The 23400-nt window shown below is 39.6% G+C and overlaps 1 protein-coding gene across 2 annotated transcripts in view; it reads right to left on the bottom strand.

The window, feature by feature from the left end:
• LIFR (LIF receptor subunit alpha) overlaps nt 1-23400 on the bottom strand; it is a 79568-nt gene that overhangs the window by 7575 nt on the left and 48593 nt on the right. For both annotated transcript variants that reach the window (XM_070774739.1, XM_070774740.1), the window contains exons 9-19: nt 22964-23133; nt 20894-21039; nt 19527-19689; nt 16516-16586; nt 14015-14228; nt 10082-10261; nt 8073-8174; nt 7310-7477; nt 2941-3102; nt 1935-2028; nt 165-243 (exon numbers count right to left, since the gene is read on the bottom strand). In XM_070774739.1, coding sequence (XP_070630840.1) covers nt 165-243; nt 1935-2028; nt 2941-3102; nt 7310-7477; nt 8073-8174; nt 10082-10261; nt 14015-14228; nt 16516-16586; nt 19527-19689; nt 20894-21039; nt 22964-23133 — 1549 coding nt within the window. The remainder of the gene's footprint in view (nt 1-164; nt 244-1934; nt 2029-2940; nt 3103-7309; nt 7478-8072; nt 8175-10081; nt 10262-14014; nt 14229-16515; nt 16587-19526; nt 19690-20893; nt 21040-22963; nt 23134-23400) is intronic.

The raw sequence follows: 23400 nt of genomic DNA, 5'->3' as shown, positions 1-23400 counted from the left end.
CAATTTAAAATTAATAATTTTACAAGTTCAGCAGATGCTCAAGCACTGCTATTTTCTTAGTACATTTTACTGTGCATGACACTGGCATGTTAAAAACTTTTCACAAAAGACTAAAAAAAGGAAGTCAGTACTTCAAAGGTAAATGTAAGAAAATAAAGGATTACCTCACAGACACTCTTTTGAAACTGTAAAGCTTTACAATTTTCTGGATTTGGAATATCAGGATAGAAGGTTTCTTTAATCCTTTAAATAAAGATGATTAAATACATTTAATACCTACAGGATTATCAGTTAGACAACGAGTTAGTAAGTTACCAGGTTTATTTTGACGTTTCATATGAATATGCTAATGAACACCTGAGATAAAAAGGGAAAATCATTTTCAGTGTGATCGGTCGCTAGAGCTTTCATACAATGCATTCAGAGGTTCCTATCTGAAAACTACAAACAGTGCTTCTATTTCTAGAACTATAATATCTTACGTATCTTATGAAAACGGAAAGAAAAGAGTTAAGATGCTGACTGTGCTATCCAGTCAAAAGATACAGGCATTACTCATATAACCAAAATGTTCATGCTGCAGACTGGATTCAGTACCATTAACTACTTGGGAACATATTTGCATTTTCAGTTCTCTACTACTCAAAACAGACTTTTCCTGCACTATCAGAAAAAGGAAGGCTATCAATCTTAAGCAAAAACTAAACACAAAAACGAGATTTGCTTAGTGCCCTATCATAGTTACAGCTGTTAATTTTTTTTATCGTTTGAAATTCCTATAGGAAAAAAAAAAAAAACGTTGTCAATGTATGTCCAAAATGCTCTTCCACTCTATCTCCTTATTTTATATTTTTTCTGAATGGAAATTGCCTTAAAAATGTGGTTTTTGGCAATGAGAATGTGGTTACCAAACAGGGTATTCTATCGTTTTAAACCGTTACTATACTGATTTATAAGCCAGGATTGCTAGAACATATTCTCTTCTTTACCATGAATGACGGCATTTTGAAGGCCAGTAAGGACCAAATGAAGACAGCCATTTGCCTGAAGCCCAGCCCAGGACAGCTCCTGCTGGCTGAGCATGAGGCGCGATTTCCTCAGCCCGCTCACCTCAGCTCACGCCACTCACGTGGTCACTGCACCCAAACACACGCTGCTTTCTCCAGAAGATCAAGCTCTTTCCAATTTGCAGGCCCTCAGAGAAGCCTTTCCCTCTGCCTGGCACATGCTCTCCTCTTCCCCTGTTCCAGGGACCTCCACGGGGGAACCTGACTGCCCACAGAGACATGTCTCCCCACTGTTCTCTCTCGCGCCTGCGCTCTTTCCAGCACCCACTCACACGTCTCCGCATGTATTTATTAAATGATTATGGGTTCGAGTCCATCCTCCCCACTATTCTACATGTCTAAGGATCATACTTATTTAGTCTACCACTGCACCTCCCTTCACATGGGAGGGCCATTCACATTTGTTAAATAAATGACCAGACTCTCTAAATAGATCACCAGGACAAGTGAGAGCTCAATCATTAAACTACATTCAACCCTGCATATAGCTACTGACGTATGTATGCCTTTAAATATTTTTTTTAGTACAATGGCTACTACTTTAATTAGTAAATATGCTTTTGTGCATGCTCAGTCATGTCTTACTTTCTGTGACCTCATGGACTGCAGCCTGCCAGACCTCCCTGTCCATAGTAGGGAAAATTTACACTTTTCCTTTGTTAAGTTTTAAAACCTGTAAATAATATGCCATGTTCTTGTCTAATATTATCTCCAAAATTAATTCTGACCAGTATAAATATTTATTACCTAGTTTCCACCAAAAAGGTGGACTTGTTATTTTGTTCAGTCGCAAGCTGTGTCAGACTCTCAACACATGAACTAATCAATCATGCCCTTAAGAACAAAACAGCGAGAGTAAATCATTACCATTCTCGTTTCCGATAGCAAAGGATACTTGTTACCACTCCAATGATGACAGCCACTGCCACTGGGATGAGGATGGCAATAATCAAACCCTCAGCTGAAGAGAGAACATTGCAGATGTTAAAGTCATCATTTTAATATATGACCTCAATAAATTCATATCATAAGACATTTAAGTCAGTAGATTATTTGAAGAAAAAACCCTAACTGCTCCAGAGAAACTGAAAAATTATTAAAACATAACCTTAAAAAGTACTGTAATGATTTTTATACTAACACATAACTTCTTTAGGGCAGGGTTTCCCTACTTTGGCACTCCTAACATTTTAGGGCAGATATTTCTTTGACATGTGCTGGTGGGGAAGAGGCTGTTCCATGTACTGGAAGAAGATTAACAGCATCCTTCAGCCTCTAACCACCAGACACCAGTAGCACAATCAAAACGGCACCATACAATGCCAAGTGTCCCCAGGAGGCAAAATCACCCCCAGGTGAGCGCTATCTCCACATGGCCCTCCTTTATTTAAAGGCATGTATGACCTTCAAGCCAGGGCTAGAGAACAAGCCTGTGACCAATGAAAGTTCTTTGCTGTTGACCAACTAATCAAGTCCATCTCCTCTACTTTCCATCTCAAATTTATAAGTGTTATGCTTTATACTCTTTTAAGGCTGTTTCTTACATTCTTCCCTGGATATGTTAAAAATCTCAGAATATTTCGGGCAAAAAATTTTAAACCACTTGACCATAAGTTCAACATGAATTTAGAACTCTGAACTTCAGATATCCTCAAGCCCTTAATTTCTCAAGTATGCATTAGACAGTAGGTTCAGATAACTGGTAAGAATAAATATGAAGTCATTCAGGCCTTTCAACACTGCCCTCCACCTACTTTAAAAGTATAACAAAATGTGAAATTTAAAGAAGGGGGGTTTTCTATATAAACAAAAATCACTAGAAACCCAATGCATTTGAGTATGGAAAGCAACTCAATCACAATATTTAACTCACAGTTTTCCTTTGTCACCACAAACATGCTCCTCTCTGGGCCCATTCCTCCACCTGTGTAGGCTCGCAAGACCAGGTGGTAACTTGTTTTACCTTGAAGATCAGCAATCCTCAGTGTCTTCTGGGATATGTCAGTAATATTCTTAACCTTTGTGTCAAAACGACCTGTTTTTCAAGTGAAGAAGATTATTACTGATCTCTATACTATTTTTAAACACCTGGTTACTCAAACCTGTCACATATCATTTTTAAGTGAGTCTGAATGCTAGTCGCCTCCAGGGCCAAGGCCTGTAGTGCCAGTCAGCACCATGTTCACTTCCGCCTCTACCAATTAGTAGCTGGGTTATCTGGATCTATTATTTGAACCACTCTGAACCTGAGTTTCTCTAACTGTGAAATCCCATATCATGACTCAGCTCTCAGAGCTGTTTCGAAGCTCTCAGAAATTTCCATGCACATTCTCTAGAATAATGCCTGGCATACGGCAGGCAATCAATAAAAGCCTCTTTTCTTTCTGTTACTAAGAGCATGAAAACCCACTGCAACCCAAACCCATGGGGGCAGGGATGCTGTCACTTGAGCTGACCATCTGTCTGTGAGTCAAGTGAGAAACTCAAGGGAGTACGAGCACGAATCAATGGAGATCACTCCAAATTACTCAGGAAACCAAGGTCTCAAGTAAGACACCAGTGAGGACGCCTTGGAACTGTTTTAAAAGGAAATGAGAAGAATTGTTTAAACTATTGTTTTTTAAAATTTTAACCAAAATAGTGCAGTTCAATAGCTTAAAAACTAAATTACACTATATGGCTAATAAAAAGCAGCAGTTGCCTGCCTGCATCTCCCTCCCCCCAACCAATCACTTCAAAATCAAGTTATCAGTTTCTGTGAGTATTCACTTCCATTTTTGAAATAAACTTAGATTGGTGGTGGTTTAGTCACTACGTCATGTCTGACTCTTGCAATCCCATGGACTACAGCCCATGAAACTCTTCTATGGGATTTCCCAGGCAAGAACACTGGAGTGGGTTGCCATTTCCTTCTCAGGGAATCTTTCTGACCCAGGGATTGAACCTGGGTCTACTGTACTGCAAGGCAGTCTCCTGCATTGCAGGCATCTTCTTTACTGACTGAGCCACCAGGGAAACCTAAACTGGTAGTGCTTGACTTTTAAATTTTAGATGTTAGCTCTAACACACAAGCACTACCCCTTCTCCCCTCAACCCCACATTACTGGCAGAAAAACAAAAAAATTTGGTAAATTCAGTGTTTATATTATCATGATTATATAAACATGAAGTATTGCTAAGACAAACTGCTAGATATGATGTTTCCTTTCTTATTTTTCTGTTGTTTTAACTGCCTTTCTTCCTTATTTGTTTGATGTACCAGTTACTAATTCTTCCCACATCCTTCAATGAATATTCAACACAATTTTCCATGTGATCCAACACAACTAAGTCCCAGTGCTGTGGCTTCCCCAGCCCCTGTCTGGTTTTCGTCAGGTTGCTTCCCAGGGCGTCTTCTATGCACTGAAAGCCTTCCAGGGGCCCTTGTCCTGGGACTCCCTGCCCCACTTATTTCCTTGTGTTGAGAGCTACTACTCTTCTAGTAGCTTTTGGAGAAGGGATAGCTGGGGGAAGTAATATGTGCAGCCTCAGCTGTCTAAAAATGTCTTCTTCTATTCTCACAGAAGTAGTACAGATACTACCGTATCTGTAGATAAATTGGCTTGACTACAGTATTATTTTAGGTTGAAAACAATTTTTTACTCAGTATTTTAGCTGTAATATCTTCTAGTATCCGGTATGTTGTTGAGAACTGCCATTCTTATTCCTGATCCGGGCACCATAACTGCTTTTCTTTTGTTTCTAGGACTTTTTCTTTATGTATTAGGTGCTCTGAAAATTCACCATGACATATTCAGCATAGATCTATTTCTCCATTTTACTGGTGTATTTAATGGCACCTTTTACTGCATACACTGAGGTCTTTTGATTTTGGGAAATTTTCTCGGGCTATTTCTTTGGAAATTTCCTTCCTTCCATTCCACTCTTCTAACAGAACTCTTATAAAGGAGGACAGGGTAGGTCTTTGACTCAAGCTGCAACTTTCTTTTACCTCCAAGGCTCTTTTGCCTTTGTCTCATTTTCAAAAGAATTTCCCCATTTTCCCTTTAATATTTCTACTTCTATTTAATTCCTTAAAAATTTCCTCGATCACAGTTTTAATTCTGAGGAATTCATAACTGTCTTGTTTGTTCCTTTTTATAACATCATGTCTTTTCAACAGTACCTCAATTATCCAAGAATAGTTTTGTTTTTTTTACTTCTGTTCCCACATAACATTTGTTTCCTCTGATTTCTCCTGGTGTCTGTCTTGCAGGTTAGAAGCTTTCTCAATCATCTGGTTAATCCTGGATACTCCTCATGTTTCAGAGTGAGCTACTAAATGGCTCACTGGAAGCCTGGTGAGCACAGGTGGGGTTTATTGGTGGGTGGGCTTCATGTCTCTTACTGATAGGAAATGACCAGCTGGGTTCCTGGCTTTTCATTGGGGTAACCCCCTGAATCTCAGCATGTTTTATGTTTTTTCTCAGGAACCATTTAATCCTCTCACCTCTTGTCTGGGAAACATGCCTAGCTGAAGATATATTAACCTTGTGGAAAGGAGGAAGAAGGAAAGTCACACTGTCTGTTGTGGTCTCCCCTGCCTGGAGGCTCTCTGGTTCGGAATAAATCTGTTCTCATTCAGGGGAGAGGGCACTCATGTGAGCTACATGACACTCTGTAGGACTTGGGGGTTCTAACTGATGCTTACACACCTTCAGTCAACTCCCGATGTTCAGCCCAGACTCATCCTTACCATTGGCCTCCACTGCTGGCCCTTCAGGATAAACCAAACTACTTCTAACTGATGCCCGCCCGACTGTCCACCTAGACTATCCCACCATCTACTCCTCTAGTTCACTCAGCCCACTTCCATGTTCTAAAGTTTCAATATCCTCTTTTTTGCCTCTCTGGTTCTGTCTTTATTGGCTTTATGGTTTTTTCTTTTTTTTTCCTTCTGTTTTACTCTAATTTTAGGGACCAATCCACTCTAGAAGTCTACATGCTATAATTTTAACTGATTCAAGTGCAAAATTTCTGAGAACCTTTGGTTCAAGTGCAAAATTTCTGAGCTCCTGAGGGAAATTACACCAGACTCTGGTATAATGTCTGGGCTTCCCTGGTGGCTCAGATGGTAAAGAATCATCTGCAACGCAGGAGACGTGGGTTCAATCCCTGGGTTGGGAAGATCCCCTGGAGAAGGGAATGGAAACCCACTCCAGTACTCTTGCCTGGAGAATCCCTTGGACAGGGGAGTCTGGTGGGCTACAGTCCATGGGGTCGCAAAGAGTTGGACATGACTGAGCACTTTTTTTTTCTGGATATTTGCAGCATCTGATAGTTAGGGTTTGCCTCAACTCTGAAAGTTTAGGAAATGCAGAACTCTGTGATTTGGGGAGGCACATGTTTATGCTGCTGTTCTCCAGAGGTGACTAAACTAATGCCCAGGTGGGCAGCATGTCCCTGTGGCATTGCTTGTTCTCTACTTGTCAGACAGTCATTAAATAGTTACAACAGTTTCTTTCCAAGAAAAGGTCATTAAGGAAAACAAAAGCTCTCAAATTGAAGAGATGATACATGCTTGTGTTATTCAGTCATAAATAAGAAGCATCTGACTTTGAACAGAAATGTCATTGAGGATTTAAAGCCAAAAGTCTGCATAAACATTTCTGTATTTGTAAATTTCAGGATTCTCAAAGGTCTCCTCCGTGCATACACTTACTAATTGTCACGACTGACTCTAAGTTTTTAAGATATAAGGGACACACACATGCTCTATCAAGCCAATTAAGTTTCCCAGCTCATTAAGGCCTTGCCTAACTGTGGGGATAGCTCTTTGTCAAATAAAAGGAGGCTCTGAAGCCATTCTTCAGGTTCCTGAGTTTTCGCCTCCATCAGCATAAATGCAGGAAGACTTTTTTTTTCTTAAGGTAACCTTCATAAGATGCTTTGTTATGAATCATGCAAGATTAGTAAGAGATGTTCTCAGTCCTGTGGGGATCATAATCAAAGGCCTCAGAATAAATGATTTAAATGATTTCTTAAAGACCACATGCCATTTATCACATACTAAAATCTTGAAAAATCTCATATTCATCAAATGACTTCATTTTCACTTCCTTATTGTTCAGAGTTTTGGGAGACCAGTTGAAACTATTCAGTAGCATTTTGTTTTACCTTTTCTTTCTTCTTTCTCTCCATTTTTTGTAATTAATATAGAACTTCTAAGAAACAGTATATACTTATTCTAGTAATTTACTCACCTGGTTCCAAACCCATTATCTTAGATGTGTCTCTCTCTCCTTTTTCAAAGTAAAATAAATATCCTCTTAAAAATCCTCTAAGCTCTTCCACAGGAATTTCTTCCCATTTCACTAATATAGAATCTGCAGATGTATCCTCAACAGTAAAATTTGGAGCAACAGCTGGAGCTGTAAAAGAAAAGAAGCCCACACTTAAAGGAGAGTTTACTAATACAGAGCAAGACATTAAGGTTTAATGAGATTTCTAGCCTCAAAAATAGCTGAGCCTGGAATTAGAACATTATTCTTTATTTAATCATAAACTTTCACATATATTATCATAGCACTTTTACTATGAATATACAAAGGTAGAATTTACAACTTTCAGGTATAAAACATATGGGGGGGGTGGGGTTTGCAAAACCTATGCAAAATCTTTAAGTGGCTACTCCAATAGACTATTTCTATTTCCCCTTTTAGTGATAGTCTTAAATAAACAGTTTTTAAAATTTGTAAAAGCACATGGTAAGTCTTTTTGACATCCAAAATAAGACTTAGTTTTCTCTATGACAAGAGTAAAACTGTCAAATGTAAACATTAAACAAATGAAGTAAGGATAAGTAATTATCAATAATTTTACAGTTATCATCTAACTTATTTTTCTTCCTTGAACTAATACACATCTCAATTCAATCTATTTTTAGAATTCAATCTTAAAATTGATGTCTACTTATAATTTCTCATGTTATCTTCAACTCTAAGAAAACTTACCCATTTAACTTACCCAATTCTTCTACATATCCAATTACAGAACGTAATAATTGATATCCTTGATTTCTGCACCCATACACCGAAAAATTATATCTTACACCTGGTCGAAACTGATCTACAGGATGAACACAATCAGTAAGCTTTCCTAAGTACATATGACTATGAATATCTATTTTAGAAATCTCAAACTGAAAATAACTCACTTTGAAATTTCCAAAGCTAATTTTACAAAGGTTACAGAAAATATATTTGCGTTTCCAAAACTAGTAAACATTCAGAGTGAAAACTGACTTGACAAAAATTAAATTCACATCTGTTGCAATGAAAAATTTAGTATTATAACATGACATCATCTTGAAGGGAAAAAAAATAGTAATCAAGGTTTTCATTTTGTTCCTTCAAACTAAGCAATGACAGCTTCTTCCTAGATTTGGTCCTGGGTCAGTTTCTGAAATGGTCCCAGGTCTGTAGCACACCTCTGAAAAGCCCTTCCCTAACTAGGGTTATTTGTGGGTTGGAAGAACCCATTGCTCTCCCCTTGTTCCAAGAAGCAGATACTAAAATTTCCACTCTACACGACACCTCGGGGTTAAAGGAAATGGGACTTAAGAGTCTATTCCTCTTTATAGCATCAGCATTTAGTGCTATTAACTCCACAAGACAAACAAGAAAAGCATTTCAACTTCGATCCAAGTTAATCACTTTCAAATGTCTCCTCAATACAATGCAAAGCAGGATGGATGTAACAGGACCCCTGGCCTGGAGCAGCTGGCAGGACAGATGTGAAGAGCTAACAATAATATGCTATGCGGGGCCTCTGCATCGAAGGTCCTCCTTCTCACCCTACAGGTTTCAACTTCATCTTATATCCCAGATATTCCAGCTAAAGATACATTTCTCACCTCTCCGCATCATTCCACCCTGCCCCAGTCCATTCTGATCATTCTCAAGGCCAAAGTGAGAAAGGAGGGAAGAGGGGTCATAATTTATACAGAGCACACTACGGCTGTGTAAGATTGGGCTGTACTTCGCTGGTAAGGGATGACATACTCGGCAAGGAAAAAGAAAGGCAACCATCGAGGCCTTGGCCAATTATGCACATGAAAGAATCTGGCTGTATTCCAAGTAGAACTGGAAAAAAAAACCTGAAGCTCCATGTAGGAATCCAACGCATGGGGCTCACCCTGACCATCTGACAGTGAACAAAGTAAACGAGCAGAGCGTGATTCCTGGGAGAGAAGGCTCAGCAGCTGCTCGCGCTCCTGAACTTCACTCACACGTGAGGGAGAACGGGCCCAGGCTGGGGGGTGGTGACGTCAGAAGCTTCACTGCCAAGAGGTTCCACAGTTCCCACAGGCAGAGGCACACTCACTCATGCCAGGGACTCAGAAGAACAGTGACAGTGCAGAGAGGCTAGGGTTCCCAAGGACAAGGCTGGCTCGGCCTGCAGGTAACCGCACACCCCTCTTGGCTGCATCATCTTAGGCTTGCAGCTCCTGAGCTGCCCCCCGCCCCTCACTGCACCCCTGACCTGCATCAGGGGAAGTGGTATTGGGTGCAAGTCCTTTGTGCTCAGTAACCTGGCTTGTGGGCAAACATGGGCAAAAAGATGGCAAATGAGGTCATTATAATTATAAACAATGCTGTGCTGAACATTCTTAGATGTACATCTGTGCTGCTCTTGGATTTTCTTCCTTAGAATACATTCCTAGGCAAGTAATGACGAGATCAAAGTCTATGAACTGTTTCACACACATACTGCCAGAAACTGCTTTCCAAAAAAGTTAAACCAATCCATGTCCAGCCCAGTGGTGAGGGGGAACAGTCACTGCACTGCAACCAGTCACTCCACGTGCTGCTCTTAAAAAAAAGGTTTTTTTGGTGGTTAGCCGCTGTAGTGTAACCGAAATAGAAACATAATGGTGTACACATGAAACCTGCATGATGTTATTATAAACCAATGTCACCCCAATAAAAAGTAAATTTAAAAAATATCTTTAAAGAACTCTGAGAGACACTTACCAGATTCTATTACAGTTTCAGTACTGTTTGGAGGGACTTTTTTCCAGTCCATGAGGCAGGGTCCAGACTGAGATGAGTTACACCACTTAATTACATAGTCGCAGGTCATGTTGGGGTCGTAATTCCAAGTGAGGAGGATCCTATTTCCCATTCCAAGAGCCTGCTCTATTTTGAGATCATCTTCAAGAAAGAAGGATTTTTACTAGTGTTAAAAATAATGTTTTAAGGTAAACCTCATGAAAATGAGCCAGAGTTATACAAATCATTTCATTGTACATACACTGCAAAATGGTGCTAACCTAGATAAACCTTCAGCCAAGTTTAGAAATGCTGCTCTACGGCAGTTACTTGGTCATACAGATCAATTCTGCAGCTGGGAAAAAACAAAACAAAAAAGAACCAAGGATCAGGTAGTGCCATAGCTGGGCAGGGACATGAAGCTCAAGAGCCATGATGAATGGGGCAGAAGGAATGAGCAATGGAGGGTCACGGCACAGCAGCACAGGGACGGGAGGCCGGAGAAGAGCAGGCACGGGTGGCCAGGACCTCCTTTCATCATCCATTATGGATGTGAGCGCCACGAGTGCAGGCGGGGCCTGTGCCTGCAGCTCCACTCTGCGCACAGACCACGCCAAGCAGGAGCACAACCCCACGCAGTCAGTGAATGAATGGGTGTGCCAGCCCCTCGCTTCCCTTCAAGGGAGACTGCTGTCCCATGGGTGGGTGGAAGGGATTCTGGAGACAGGACAGGGATGGGATGGCCAGTGTGGGCAGAGAGCAGTACGGATGCGTGAGGTGCAGAAGCTGACAGAGGGGACTGGGGGCCATGGTGAGGTTTGATTTTACCACCTGCCAGATCTCAGCCTCAGTGATAGGGGAGGCCCAAGGTTGGGAGTAAGTAATTAGTGTGGGTTAGGACAGCGTGGCCAAGAGGGACATTTTCCAGAGAAACAGGGCAAAGAAGTAATTTCTCTAACTGATGCATATTTAAGGGCTCAGTAAAAAGCCATGGAAACGTTTTTTTGAACAAAATTTGCATTCATAAGCAACTACTACTGGATATAAGACAACAATTCGGCTTGGAATACAGAAGACTCTGGATACAACAGCTTCTTGGCTCAATGTGACTAAAAAATCCACACTGTCAGCCTGTGTTGAGGCAGTAAGGCCTCCAACTGGGGAAATCCGCAAGGAACCATGATTTGTTCTGAGTTGCAGTAACTGTCTGAAAGCTGATGGCCAGACCATTGTTAGTTCGGTAAATTACTACCTTCTGAGAGATACACCTCATGTGAAGAGTTGACTCATTGGAAAAGACTCTGATGCTGGGAGGGATTGGGGGCAGGAGAAGGGGACGACAGGATGAGATGGCTGGATGGCATCACCGACTCGATGGACGTGAGTTTGGATGAACTCCGGGAGTTGGTGATGGACAGGGAGGCCTGGCGTGCTTCGATTCATGGGGTCGCAAAGAGTCGGACACGACTGAGCGACTGAACTGAACTGAGAGACACACAGAAAAGGCAGGAATATAGCTTCTGAATTAAAAGATAACATAGGTATTGCCTATTATTCTGAGAGCCATGAAATACCTAACCTAAATCGGCAGCTTATCTTGCCACGGGTGTTCATACGTCTTTCCCTTGTTTTTGCCCCCACGGCACTGCCTGCAGACCTCTCCTCTCTAGCATGCACTGCTACCTGGGCTCTGGCTGCTGCTGTGTGTCTTGAAACATACTGTGTGTCCCTATTTCTTCCTCCTAATGTGTCCACAACTGAGTGGAACAAAGAACAGTTATGTAACAAGCAGTCAGACACTGCCCAGTGCCCTCAAACAAGAACTGAAAAGGTACTGAGGACCCAAACTGGACCAGTTTTTCTTCCTTCAGGAGTGGGTGATCACAGAAAGGTGACCCCATACTAGGGTGAGACAGCAAGTCAGGGGGATCAGGGAATGACTCAGAAGAGGAGCTAACTGGGCGAGGGGGCAGGAGTGGCCACTGAGAACTTGTGACTCAAAGAGTTGTCAAGGCAGCTGAGGAAGAATGGACAGTCGCTGTTCAGTTCAGTCGCTCAGTCATGTCCGACTCTCTTGACCCCATGGACTGCAGCACACCAGGCTTCCAGGTCCATCACCAACTCTGAGTTTACTCAAACTCATGTCCATTGAGTCAGTGTGTGATGCCATCCAACCATCTCATCTTCTGTCATCCCCTTCTGCCTTCAATCGTTCCCAGCATCAGGGTCTTTTCAAATGAGTCAGTTCTTCACATCAGGTAGCCAAAGTATTGGAGTTTCAGCTTCAGCATCAGTCCTTCTAATGAATATTTAGGACTGATTTCCTTTAGGATGGACTGGTTGGATCTCCTTGCTGTCCAAGGGACTCTCAAGAGTCTTCTCCAACACCACAGTTCAAAAGCATCAATTCTTCGGTGCTCAGCTTTCTTTATAGTCCAACTCTCACATCCATACATGATTACTGGAAAAACCATAGCCTTGACTAGACAGACCTTTGTTGGCAAAGTAATGTCTTTGTTTTTTAATATGCTGTCTAGGTTGGTCATAGTTTTTCTTCCAAGGAGCAAGCATCGTTTAATTTCATGGCTGCAGTCACCATCTGCAGTGATTGTGGAGCCCCCCAAAATAAAGTCTGCCACTGTTTCCACTGTTTCTCCATCTGCCATGAAGTGATGGAACCAGAAGCCGTTATCTTAGTTTTCTGAATGTTGAGTTTTAAGCCAGCTTTTAAACTCTCCTCTTTCACTTTCATCAAGAGGCTCTTTAGTTCTTTTTTGCTTTCTGTCATAAGGGTGGTGTTATCTGCATATCTGAAGTTATTGATATTTCTCCTGGCAATCTTGATTCCAGCTTGTGCTTCCTCCAGCCCAGCGTTTCTCATGATGTACTCTGCATATAAGTTAAATAAGCAGGGTGACAATATATAGCCTTGATGTACTCCTTTCCCAATCTGGAACCAGTCTGTTATTCCATGTCCAGTTCCAACTGTTGCTTCTTGACCTGTGTACAGATTTCTCAGGAGGCAGGTCAGGTGGTCTGGTATTCCCATCTCTTGAAGAATTCTCCAGTTTGTTGTGATCCACACAGTCAAAGGCTTTGGCATAGTCAATAAAGCAGAAGTAGATGTTTTTCTGGAACTCTCTTGCTTTTTCGATGACCCAGGGCATGTTGGCAATTTGATCTCTGGTTCCTCTGCCTTTTCTAAATCCAGCTTGAACATCTGGAAATTCATGGTTCACATACTGTTGAAGCCTGGCTTGGAGAAGTTTGAGCATTACTTTGCTAGTGTGTGAGATGACTGCAATTGTGCAGTAGTTTGAGCATTCTTTGGCATTGCCTTTCTCTGGGATTGGAATGAAAACTGACAGTCACTGTAACTCATCAAATTTAAAGGGGGCAATGAGGAATTTTAAAATTACATCAAAATTCTTTTCTAAAGCTTATACTGAAGATGAAATTTAGACTTTAAGAAGAATTTCTTATCAGTAAAGGATTCCTATTAATAAAGAATTGTCTTATCAATGAAGTTGTCATTTAAAATGAGTATTTCTTCCTAACTGTTTAAAAATAGCCTAGCTGATGTGTCAACTGTCATGGTCTTGGGAAGATGTGTGAAAGCAGTTCTGAATAAACTGTTAAAATATTTCTTCCTAAGAGTAGTATCTACTGCCATAACTCTACAACATTATGTGTTAAAGTAATTGGGTTTTATCCATCAGTGTAGATGCTTCCAGTCATACTGAAGGCTACTGCCTCTCCACGAATATTTGACAGCAAACTGCCTGTTCCTCCTTACTCATTAGCAGCAGCGGAGGGTATGAGAAGAAAGCTGACATTATGAGAGCAAGCAACACCGTCAAGATGTTTCACCTCGGTTTCCTGTCCTTATATACTACTTCTACCTTAAGTACTCACCATTGGGAATTTCCATACTAGCTATTTTAGAAGGTGGTGATGAGCCGGCAGAATTTTTTGCCACCACACTGATGATGTAGTCATTTTTATCAAGTTGTAATTCTGCCCTGTGTTGAGTATCAGGAATCTCAGAAAGGGATTTTGTTTCCTCATCTGATGAATATGATACATTATAAGAAAGTATTTTTCCATAAGCTTCATTAATGGGTAAAGGCTATTAAAAAAAGAAAAATAAATTCTGTTATAAAAATTGGCAAAGGTGATGTGACAAGGCAAGGCCACTGAGTCTAAACAGGATACTTCACTAATCCTGACAAAGTAACATTAGGAAACATGAGTCGTTAACAGTGCACAGCACAGACTTTAAATCCACTGAGATCCGGATACATCAGGGAAGCAGTGCTGAACAAAAACTACGCTTGCTGTAAGCAGTCAAGTACATAAAAATATAAAAATTAAGTAACAAAACAATATCTAGCTTCATATTTTTCAGAAGGAAACCAAAAGAAGATGAGAAGCAGTGCTCTACTTAAATAAAATATTAAAAGTATGGCATCATGTTTTTAAAATAGTTACTGTTTTTTCATTTTAAAGTAGTACTTGCTCATTACAGAAAATGTGGAAAATATTAAAAAGTTGGAAGAAAAATCTCCCATATTCCCATTTCTTAAATATTCTTACATTCTGGTATTTCCTTCAAGCTGTTTTTCTTGATGGAGACTTTTATTAAAATTGTTTCAATCATATTATACAATTGTCTATTTTTTTTTCACTTTTCTACAATACACTCTTTTTTTGGATAATACAGTTATATATATTTCTAACAGCTTCATATTTCATATAGCATTTTTATTAGTTTACCTGAATATTTCTTAAAAAAGCAGAATTTAAGTTGTTGCCATTTTTTTTCACAATAAAATAAACCTTTTGGTGCCACAGTTTTTTCCCCAGTTAGGATTAATTCCTTAATGCGGGGTCCCAAATCTGGACTTACAGGAAAGGAAATAAACATTCAAATGTCTTTATTTATATATCTAAACTGCTTTTCCAAACAATCCCTCCAATTTATGTAGCAGTGCATAGGACCCTCTGATCCAGCCACTAATACTCTGCTGAAGACACAGAGGTCCCGGACAGCTCTGTGATGGCCTGGTCCAGTGAACACGCTACCATCCCAAGAATTGTGGATTTCATTTGATACTGTCCATTCCTTCACCTATCACCCCCATTCCCTTGGTTTCTGCACACTATTTTCTTCTGGTCTTCCTGCCCTTCTAACCTTCCCAACCTCCTCTGCTGGATCCTCCTCCTCTGCTGGTTCTTCAGATGCCGCCACCACCCACAATTCTACACCTGGCCTCCTTCTACACTGTGTGCTGAGTGATCAATTTACATGCTACTCAAAGCTATGTCTTTAGCTCAGACCTCTCTGGAGCTCCAGAGCCTTACACCAAACTACTGCCTACTGAACTATACTCGATCATCCTATGGTCATGTTGTGTATAATCAACATGTCCAAAACAACTGAATTTTCCACCCAAATATGGCAGAACCATAAACTAGTCACTGAAGTTAGAATCTGAATTGCTTCAATATTTTTAATCCTTGGTTAAACATTCAACTAGTCTGAAAAATATCCTAAACTCTACATTGAAGTCATCTGTACAATCATTCCTATATTACTGCACAATCTGACAGACAAGTGAGAGTAGCTAAGGGATTTTTCCAATTAAGAATAAGAGGGGATGCACAGTCATATACAGACGACCTCCAAGTGATGGAATGTGTACACGACATCCTCACAGACTTCAAAGACTCACTTTAATCAAAGCCATACTGATGTCAAGTTTTTTTAAAAGTTTACTTTAAATAACAAAATGCACTATTTAAAAGAATCTGGTTATAACTATTCCTATGAAATCTGATGTAGAAAACAACTGTTTGTGGTTTTGATTTTCATAAATCAGCAATGAAAACATTTGCTCCAGTAAGGTTTATGCTCTAGCAAAACATAATGCAATTCATACTTTAGCTGAAATTTTAGAAAACTTTGTAAAACTTTATAATTGCTATACTGTAACACAATTTATTTAGGGGACAACAAATTATGCTGACTGATAAGATATAAAAAATTGGTTTCCTATTCACTGAATAGAAAATACAACATAAATACTTAGGATTCTAACTTGTGGTTTCTGGCTGCATTTCTGACTAAAGTGAGATAGACGGAATTCATGAAATCCTCGGTCCTTTATAAGTCTCATAAAATCAAACTGAAGAATGCCTAGACCTGAGACAGAGATCCTCACTACAAAGACTGTGGTACGTCTGCAGTGATGAGGAATCTGGGAGTTTTAGAAGCCAGGCTACATTCTCAGCAATACTGTAACTAAGCCAGTCTGGGAAATCCTGGCTCCCTAATAACCCAAGAACCATATGTAATTTAAGTAGTTTAGCATACTAAAGTTACTTAAATATTCAAGGAAAAATAAGACATTTACCTTCCAATATATTATTAGATTTCTTCCATCAGAACTCCACTCCCTCCAAATATCTGGTCCCTTTGAAGGAACTAGAAAAGAGATTTAAAAGTTAATATTTGAAGATGCATACTATGTCAGTTGATAAGATCAGTAATTGGGATGGCAGGGTTTAAAATTGAAATTCTCAATAAAAATGTGAAGCAGTTAGTGCTTCTAAGTCATTTTCCACTTAGAAAATGGAGCAATGGAAAAGCTGAGCTCTGAACATCTGCAAAGCACAAGGTCCCTTACAATGGGTTAAAATCACCCTCACATCCCTCAGACGGATTGGGGCTGCCTCTCCATCTCACATCCTCCTGCTGCTGCTGCTGCTAAGTCATTTTAGTCGTGTCTGACTCTGTGCGACCCAATAGACAGCAGCCCACCAGGCTTCCCATCCCTGGGATTCTCCAAGCAAGAACACTGGAGTGGGTTGCCATGTCCTTCTCCAATGCATGAAAGTGAAAGTGAAGTCGCTCAGTCGTGCCCGACTCTTGGTGACCCCATGGACTGTAGCCTACCAGGCCCCTCCATCCATGGGATTTTTCAGGCGAGAGTACTGGAGTGGGGTGCCATTGCCTTCTCTGTCACATCCTCCAACCTCCCTTTATTCAAGCCTGCTCTGGCTACAGGTCAGCTTCCTGACTGTTCCTACAACATGCAGAGGACACCTACTCTAGTCTTTCTGCACTTTCTGTGTTCTCTCTTCCTCTGACTACAACTTTCCTCCTCTGAATTAACTATGTAGCTTCCTTCCCCACCTCCTTTGTATCTCAGATCAAGTGTTACCTTATTAGTGAAGTCTTTCCCAGCTACCTTATTTAAAATTGCACCCCCTCTCCCCAACCACTTGGCGTTCATTCCCTAGCCCTCTCTCTAGTTTTTATTTTTTTCCATGGCACTCATTGCCACCCAAAATACACTATTATATATGTAGTTTAAAAACTCATTTCTAATACTCTATCCTCTACACTCCATGGGCAGAGTGCTGTTTTATTCACTGCTATATTCCTAGTAACCAGATGATTCCTGACACATGGTGGATAATTATAAGTATTTCTTAAGTGAATTAAATGCCTTTATTCAATGAGGTATAAATAAAGTGTTTCCTCTTGGCAAGAACAGGTCATCAACTAAGGCAAAAGCTCCTGTGGTAACTAGTTTCCAAAAGGACTGATGATGCTGGTCACGGCCCCTGACATTCAGTGTGGTGGTCCCTCCTCCAGTGTATCAGGGTTGGCCTGTGCGGCCAGTAGGGTACCGAAGACGTGATGTATGTTCCTTCTGAGACTAGGACATAAAGACATTGTGGAAGCTGCCTTGTTTTCTCTTTGATCACCAAATCTGGGTGCTGCTGGCTGCCATGTGAGGACACCCCAGCAGCCCTATGGAGAGGCCCGCACGGTGAGGAATGCAGACCTCATGCCAACAGCCATGTGAGTGAACCATCCTGAAAGCCAATCCTCCAGACCCAGTCAAGCCCGCAGCCCCCACTCACACCCTGATTGTAGCCTCCTAAGAAACTCTAAGTCGGAGCCACTCAGCTAAGCTGCTCCTGAATTTCCGATCCAAAGACACTGTGAGATAACAAATGCCTGCAGTTTTAAGCCACTGAGCTCTGGGTAATTTGTCACAGCAACAGATAACTAGTATATCCTCTCTCGGGACTCAAGCAGGATCCAAGTAATTCTTGAATGCGTTGTAAAGATCCTCTCATCTCGCTCGTCTTCATGTGAAGAGACAAAATCTGGGTTAATACCTATCAGTTTTTGTCTCACTGTTTCTCTGCTTATCGCTTCCCCCATGGTTCAAACAATAAAGAATCTGCCTGCCATGCCAGGGACCTGGGTTCAACCCTGGGTCAGGAAGATCCCCTGGGGAAGGGAATGACAACCCACTCCAGTACTCCTGCCTGGGAATATGGACAGAGGAGCCTGGCCAGCTATAGTCCACGGGGCTGCAAAGACTTGGACACGACTGAGCGACTAACACACATTACATTTTTTGGAAGAAGTTTGATATTCCCTATATTATACAGTGCAAATAAATCTTTTGCTATCTTTTATTGAATAATTTCTGAAAATTACACCTATTTCTAAATTTTTGCTGTTTGTTTGAAAGTTGATATCTGGATTAATCAAGAATAGAATCTCATTCTGTCTTTAGAAATTATCATACTCGGAAAACCAGTTACCTGATTTTATTGATATTTTGATCTGGGTGTACCACAGAAACTAAAGTTCAAGAACTTGTAGTCCCGACCATCCTTAGGCCTAAGTCACAATATTTTACCAAATTAGCTTTATTAATAATTGCTTTCAATAAAGAAACACTATAAATAGATTATTATAATTAAAATACCAGGAATAGGAGGAAAAAGTATGAGAAAAACCACCCCATAATCTTACTAAATTTCAAGTTTGGTTTCCTATGTATCATCCTAATATTGTTATAATCATATTGTGGATAAGGTAGCTTAGCCGTTTCACATTAACATAAGCCAAATATTTTTTCGTATTATCACAAAACTAAAACTCATCATTTAAAATCTTTGTATGGTATTTTACTGCTGCTGCTACTGCTGCTGCTAAGTCACTTCAGTCGTGTCCGACTCTGTGCGACCCCATAGACGGCAGCCCACCAGGCTCTCCCGTCCCTGGGATTCTCCAGGCAAGAACACTGGAGTGGGTTGCCATTTCCTTCTCCAATGCATGAAAGTGAAAAGTGAAAGCGAAGTTGCTCAGTCCTGTCCGACCCTCAGCGACCCCATGGACTGCAGCCCACCAGGCTCCTCTGTCCATGGGATTTTCCAGGCAGGAGTACTGGAGTGGGGTGCCATTGCCTTGGTATTAAATAATTACACCATTTATCTAAACATTCTCCTACTTTTAGCCACTCTGGTGACATTTTTGTTAAAAAAAAAAAAAAAAAAGGTATAAAATTTCAGGATCTATAGTAATAATTAGTCATAAATCATTCAGTTAACTTACTGGCTTCTGTGGTTAAACACTGTTTTTCATTGCTCCATTTGCTCCATTTCCAGAAAGGGTCAGTAGAACAACGAATCCGAAAAGTATATATGGTATATGGATTTAACTTGTCCACAGTAGTAAGATAATTTGAACTTTCTACCCCCCTCATTGTGACATTCCGCTATCAGAAAACAAACATATATATTACACATGTAATATCATGTGTATACGAATAAATATACATATACATATATTTTTTAAAAGAAAGCCTCCCAAATTTGCAACATAAATTGACTGAATGTCCTAAGACTTTACCTCTATAAAACCAAAGACAGTTCATCTACTATATTTTAATTCTTACATAAAATTCAAAATCAGTGAAATTATGTTCTGCAATAGCAAAAAAATTAAAGTATATTTTTAATCCAAATGTTGAATCTAAGTAATAATGGTCAATTAAATTATGCAGCGATGATGATATTCTGTCTATGGTTAATGGTGATGCAATACACCTTAATATAATTTAGTAATCTAAGATGACCTTGAGTATTAAATACATTATTCAGATATTTGGAAGCTTATTGGAGTCAAGCATCATTTATGCATTATTTTTTACATGGCATTTAGAACCTCTAGTGCAGTGTTAAACATGTAGAATATCCAACAAATATTTAAACCAAATAAAATTAAGATGAAGCAATCTGAAACAAATTTGAGGATTTGCATGCCTCCGGAAAGTTTCTGAGTTCCCAATTACTTATTGCAAAGGAACTTTCTGTGTTACATTTTGCAGTCTGATTTTTTAGAAATTATCAGTACATTTCCAAATAACTATTTAAGTAGAATGTCATTTATTTTAGATCTACCCCAAATTACAAGATGGTGCAGCATAAAAGTCAACTTAAGTATTTAAAATGTATTAAAAAGTCATGTTTTGACTTATAATGACCAATTATAACTTGCTCCCATTGCTGCACTTAGCAGTTTTAAATACCACATCATCTCTCTGCTGCTGATTAGTCCATTAACTAACACAAAGGCTACAGCAAAATCTACTCATTCATTCACAAATTTATTGAGTGCCAGTTACATGCCAGGGACTATACTAGATCTGGACACATTCTGAGTAGCAGAAGTCATACTTATATTCTATAACACCTAGTACTACAATTGTTTTTAAGTGCTAAATGCAATACTGTTATGACACGTGTGTGTATACACACACACACATACACACACACATATATATTTATAATGGCTCTTAGGAAACCTCTATAATAAGTAATCTGAGAGCTTATACATGTGAATTTACTTAATTCTTTCTGAAAACTACGTATTTTATCCAAAATAATGTCAAAGGAAGTTTAGAGGAGAATCTTACTCACCAATTCATGCTCTGAGTTAGTTTTATTAATTTCAATTTGACATAACAGTTTAACTTTTGTAAAGTTGCCCGGTAAATGCCAGGAAAGTATCACAGCTGTTGAATTAATATCCTTAGCTTTGAGTGAAGTAGGAATACGGGGATGAACTGTAAATATAATTTTCAAAAATTACTTTAAAAGTTCTTTTCTAATATGACAAATGAGAGCCAAAGAAAACAAAAAACAGGAGGTGTGTTATTAGTGCTGATCAACAATGTTCCACCCAGTGTTTGTGGAAGACAAACCTCACATTTATGGCCTGACACCAGGCCAGCATTGCTTAAGAACCATTCATGCTCAAGGTTGCTCAGTTAGCCCCAGAAATACTAAAAGGTAGTCTCTACCTTTAAGGAACCCCTCCCTTACTTGAGGAATGACAAACAGAAAGAAAGAAAATCAACAAGAGTATATACAGTAAGTCCAACGTGTGGTACAGATATTAACAGATACTGGAATTTGGCTGTAAGTAAGTGCAGATGTACAGTGAAGATGGGACTTAAGATGAGCCTTAGAGGATAAACCAAAGGAAACTGGCTAAACTACTGCAGAAAAGCATTTCAGGCTGGAGTCCTGGCAAGAACAAAGGCACAGTGAAGCAAACACACACTATATTGGTTATACTACATACACCAATTTGAGTGATAGGAAAGAATCATGGGAAAGACAGGGTTGAAATGGCAGAGGGCAGATAAATACATACAAAACGGCCACTCAAATATAAAATGTAACCTTTCTGATCTTAGGGGAAAAAAATCAAGAAATAATGAAGTAAGGCAACAGGACCATCTACTAATCACTTGTACTCTGTCTTCTAATGTAAATGGTTTAAGCCCTTAGCCCCTGACGGTCTCTAAGAGAAGTCTTGTATGCTACTGCTCCATATATTGCAGAGCTGGTCTCAGTTGATACATGTGGAAAGACCATAGGAATGAATGCCAAAAAGACTGACCTCTTTTATTTCTATTTTGATCTATATATTACTAGGGTTAGTAAAAATTCAGAAATCATCAGTAGTAAAATGGAACAAACTATTTACTGATACATAAAACTATGTGGATGGATATCAAAGACATCATCCTTAGTAAAAATGCCAACTTCCTGTGGGCAGTAGTAAAGAATATATCTGCCAATGCAGGGGATGCAAAAGACACAGTTTGATCCCTGGGTGAGGAAGATCCCCTGGAGGAGGAAATGGCAACCCACTCCAGTATTCTTGCTTGGAGAATCCCATGGACAGAGGAGCCTGGCAGGCTAGAGTTCATGGGGTTGCAAAGAGTCAGAAACAAGCACAAAGGAACCCACAGTGTATGACTCCATTTACACACATTCCCCTATGACAAAACAATAGACATGAAGAACTGATTAGCTGTTTTCCAGGGACAGAGATTCATGTGTGTGTGTGTGTGTGTGTGTTGGTGGGGCTGCTAAAGTGACAGCAAGAGGCAGTTCCTTTGGGGTGATAGAACAGTTCTGTCTCTTAACTGTACTGGTGGGTTACACGAATCTATACACGGATCTGACTGCACAAAGCTACACACATACCACACACAATCAAACGCACAAAAACTGGTGAAAACAGAGCAAGGTCAGTAGTCAGGCTCAGTATTGAACCAGGAGGGTCAACTGCCTAACTGAAGTACAGTTCCGTAAGATGATACTACTGAGAAAGTTGGAAGGAGGACTCCATTATTTTTGCAACCACCCCTGAGTCTACAATTATTTCAAAATAAAAAGTTTTTAAAAAATTGGGCAAAAATATTTTCAGAAATCAAAAATTATTAGATAAAGCCACTTACAATTTCTATGAAACTAATTCAAATTTTTATTTGAATTCAATAAAATAGTGAAACTTGAAATTTAAATTTTAAAGATTTTTAAATGAAATTTAAAAAATGAATACTAAGTAACTATAAAGGAAATAATCAGTAAAAAAAAAAAAAAACAAATCCCTAGAAGCACTTTTCATTAACCTCGAGACACTTTACCACTTCTAAAGTTATTTTTAAGACACTGGTTTATGTAGCGACTTACCTTTTTCAGTTATGTTAACTAAAAGTGTTGATTCTGTCTGACCCAGAAGATTTTGAGCATTCAATGTAAAATTGTGTATTTCTTGACTTGAAAGTATTTGAAAGAATAACTGGTAGTTTTCATTTGCGGACACTTCATCTCCCTTAAATCTAACATATTTTCCTGAAAAACTGAAAAAGAGAATATTAAGGAATATTAAAACAATTTCAAAATGGCAAGAGATACATTACAGAAAAAAATGGATGAGTAAATTTCAAGTAGTTTTTCCAAAAAGGCTTATATTTCCAAGTGTAGATATATTACCTACTCAGGGAAGAAAATACATACAATGCAAAAAACAGAAGAAAATAATCAGCCATATTCCCACTACCCAGACAGTCTCTGTTCATATTTGAGGGTTCTTCTTTCTAGGCTTTTTAAAAAAAGACGACAAGAAT

Source organism: Bos indicus, chromosome 20 (assembly GCF_029378745.1).
Source record: "Bos indicus isolate NIAB-ARS_2022 breed Sahiwal x Tharparkar chromosome 20, NIAB-ARS_B.indTharparkar_mat_pri_1.0, whole genome shotgun sequence".
Taxonomy (NCBI): domain Eukaryota; kingdom Metazoa; phylum Chordata; class Mammalia; order Artiodactyla; family Bovidae; genus Bos; species Bos indicus.
The sequence above is the reverse complement of the archived record's forward strand: the minus strand, read 5'-3'. Positions and strand labels throughout refer to the sequence as shown.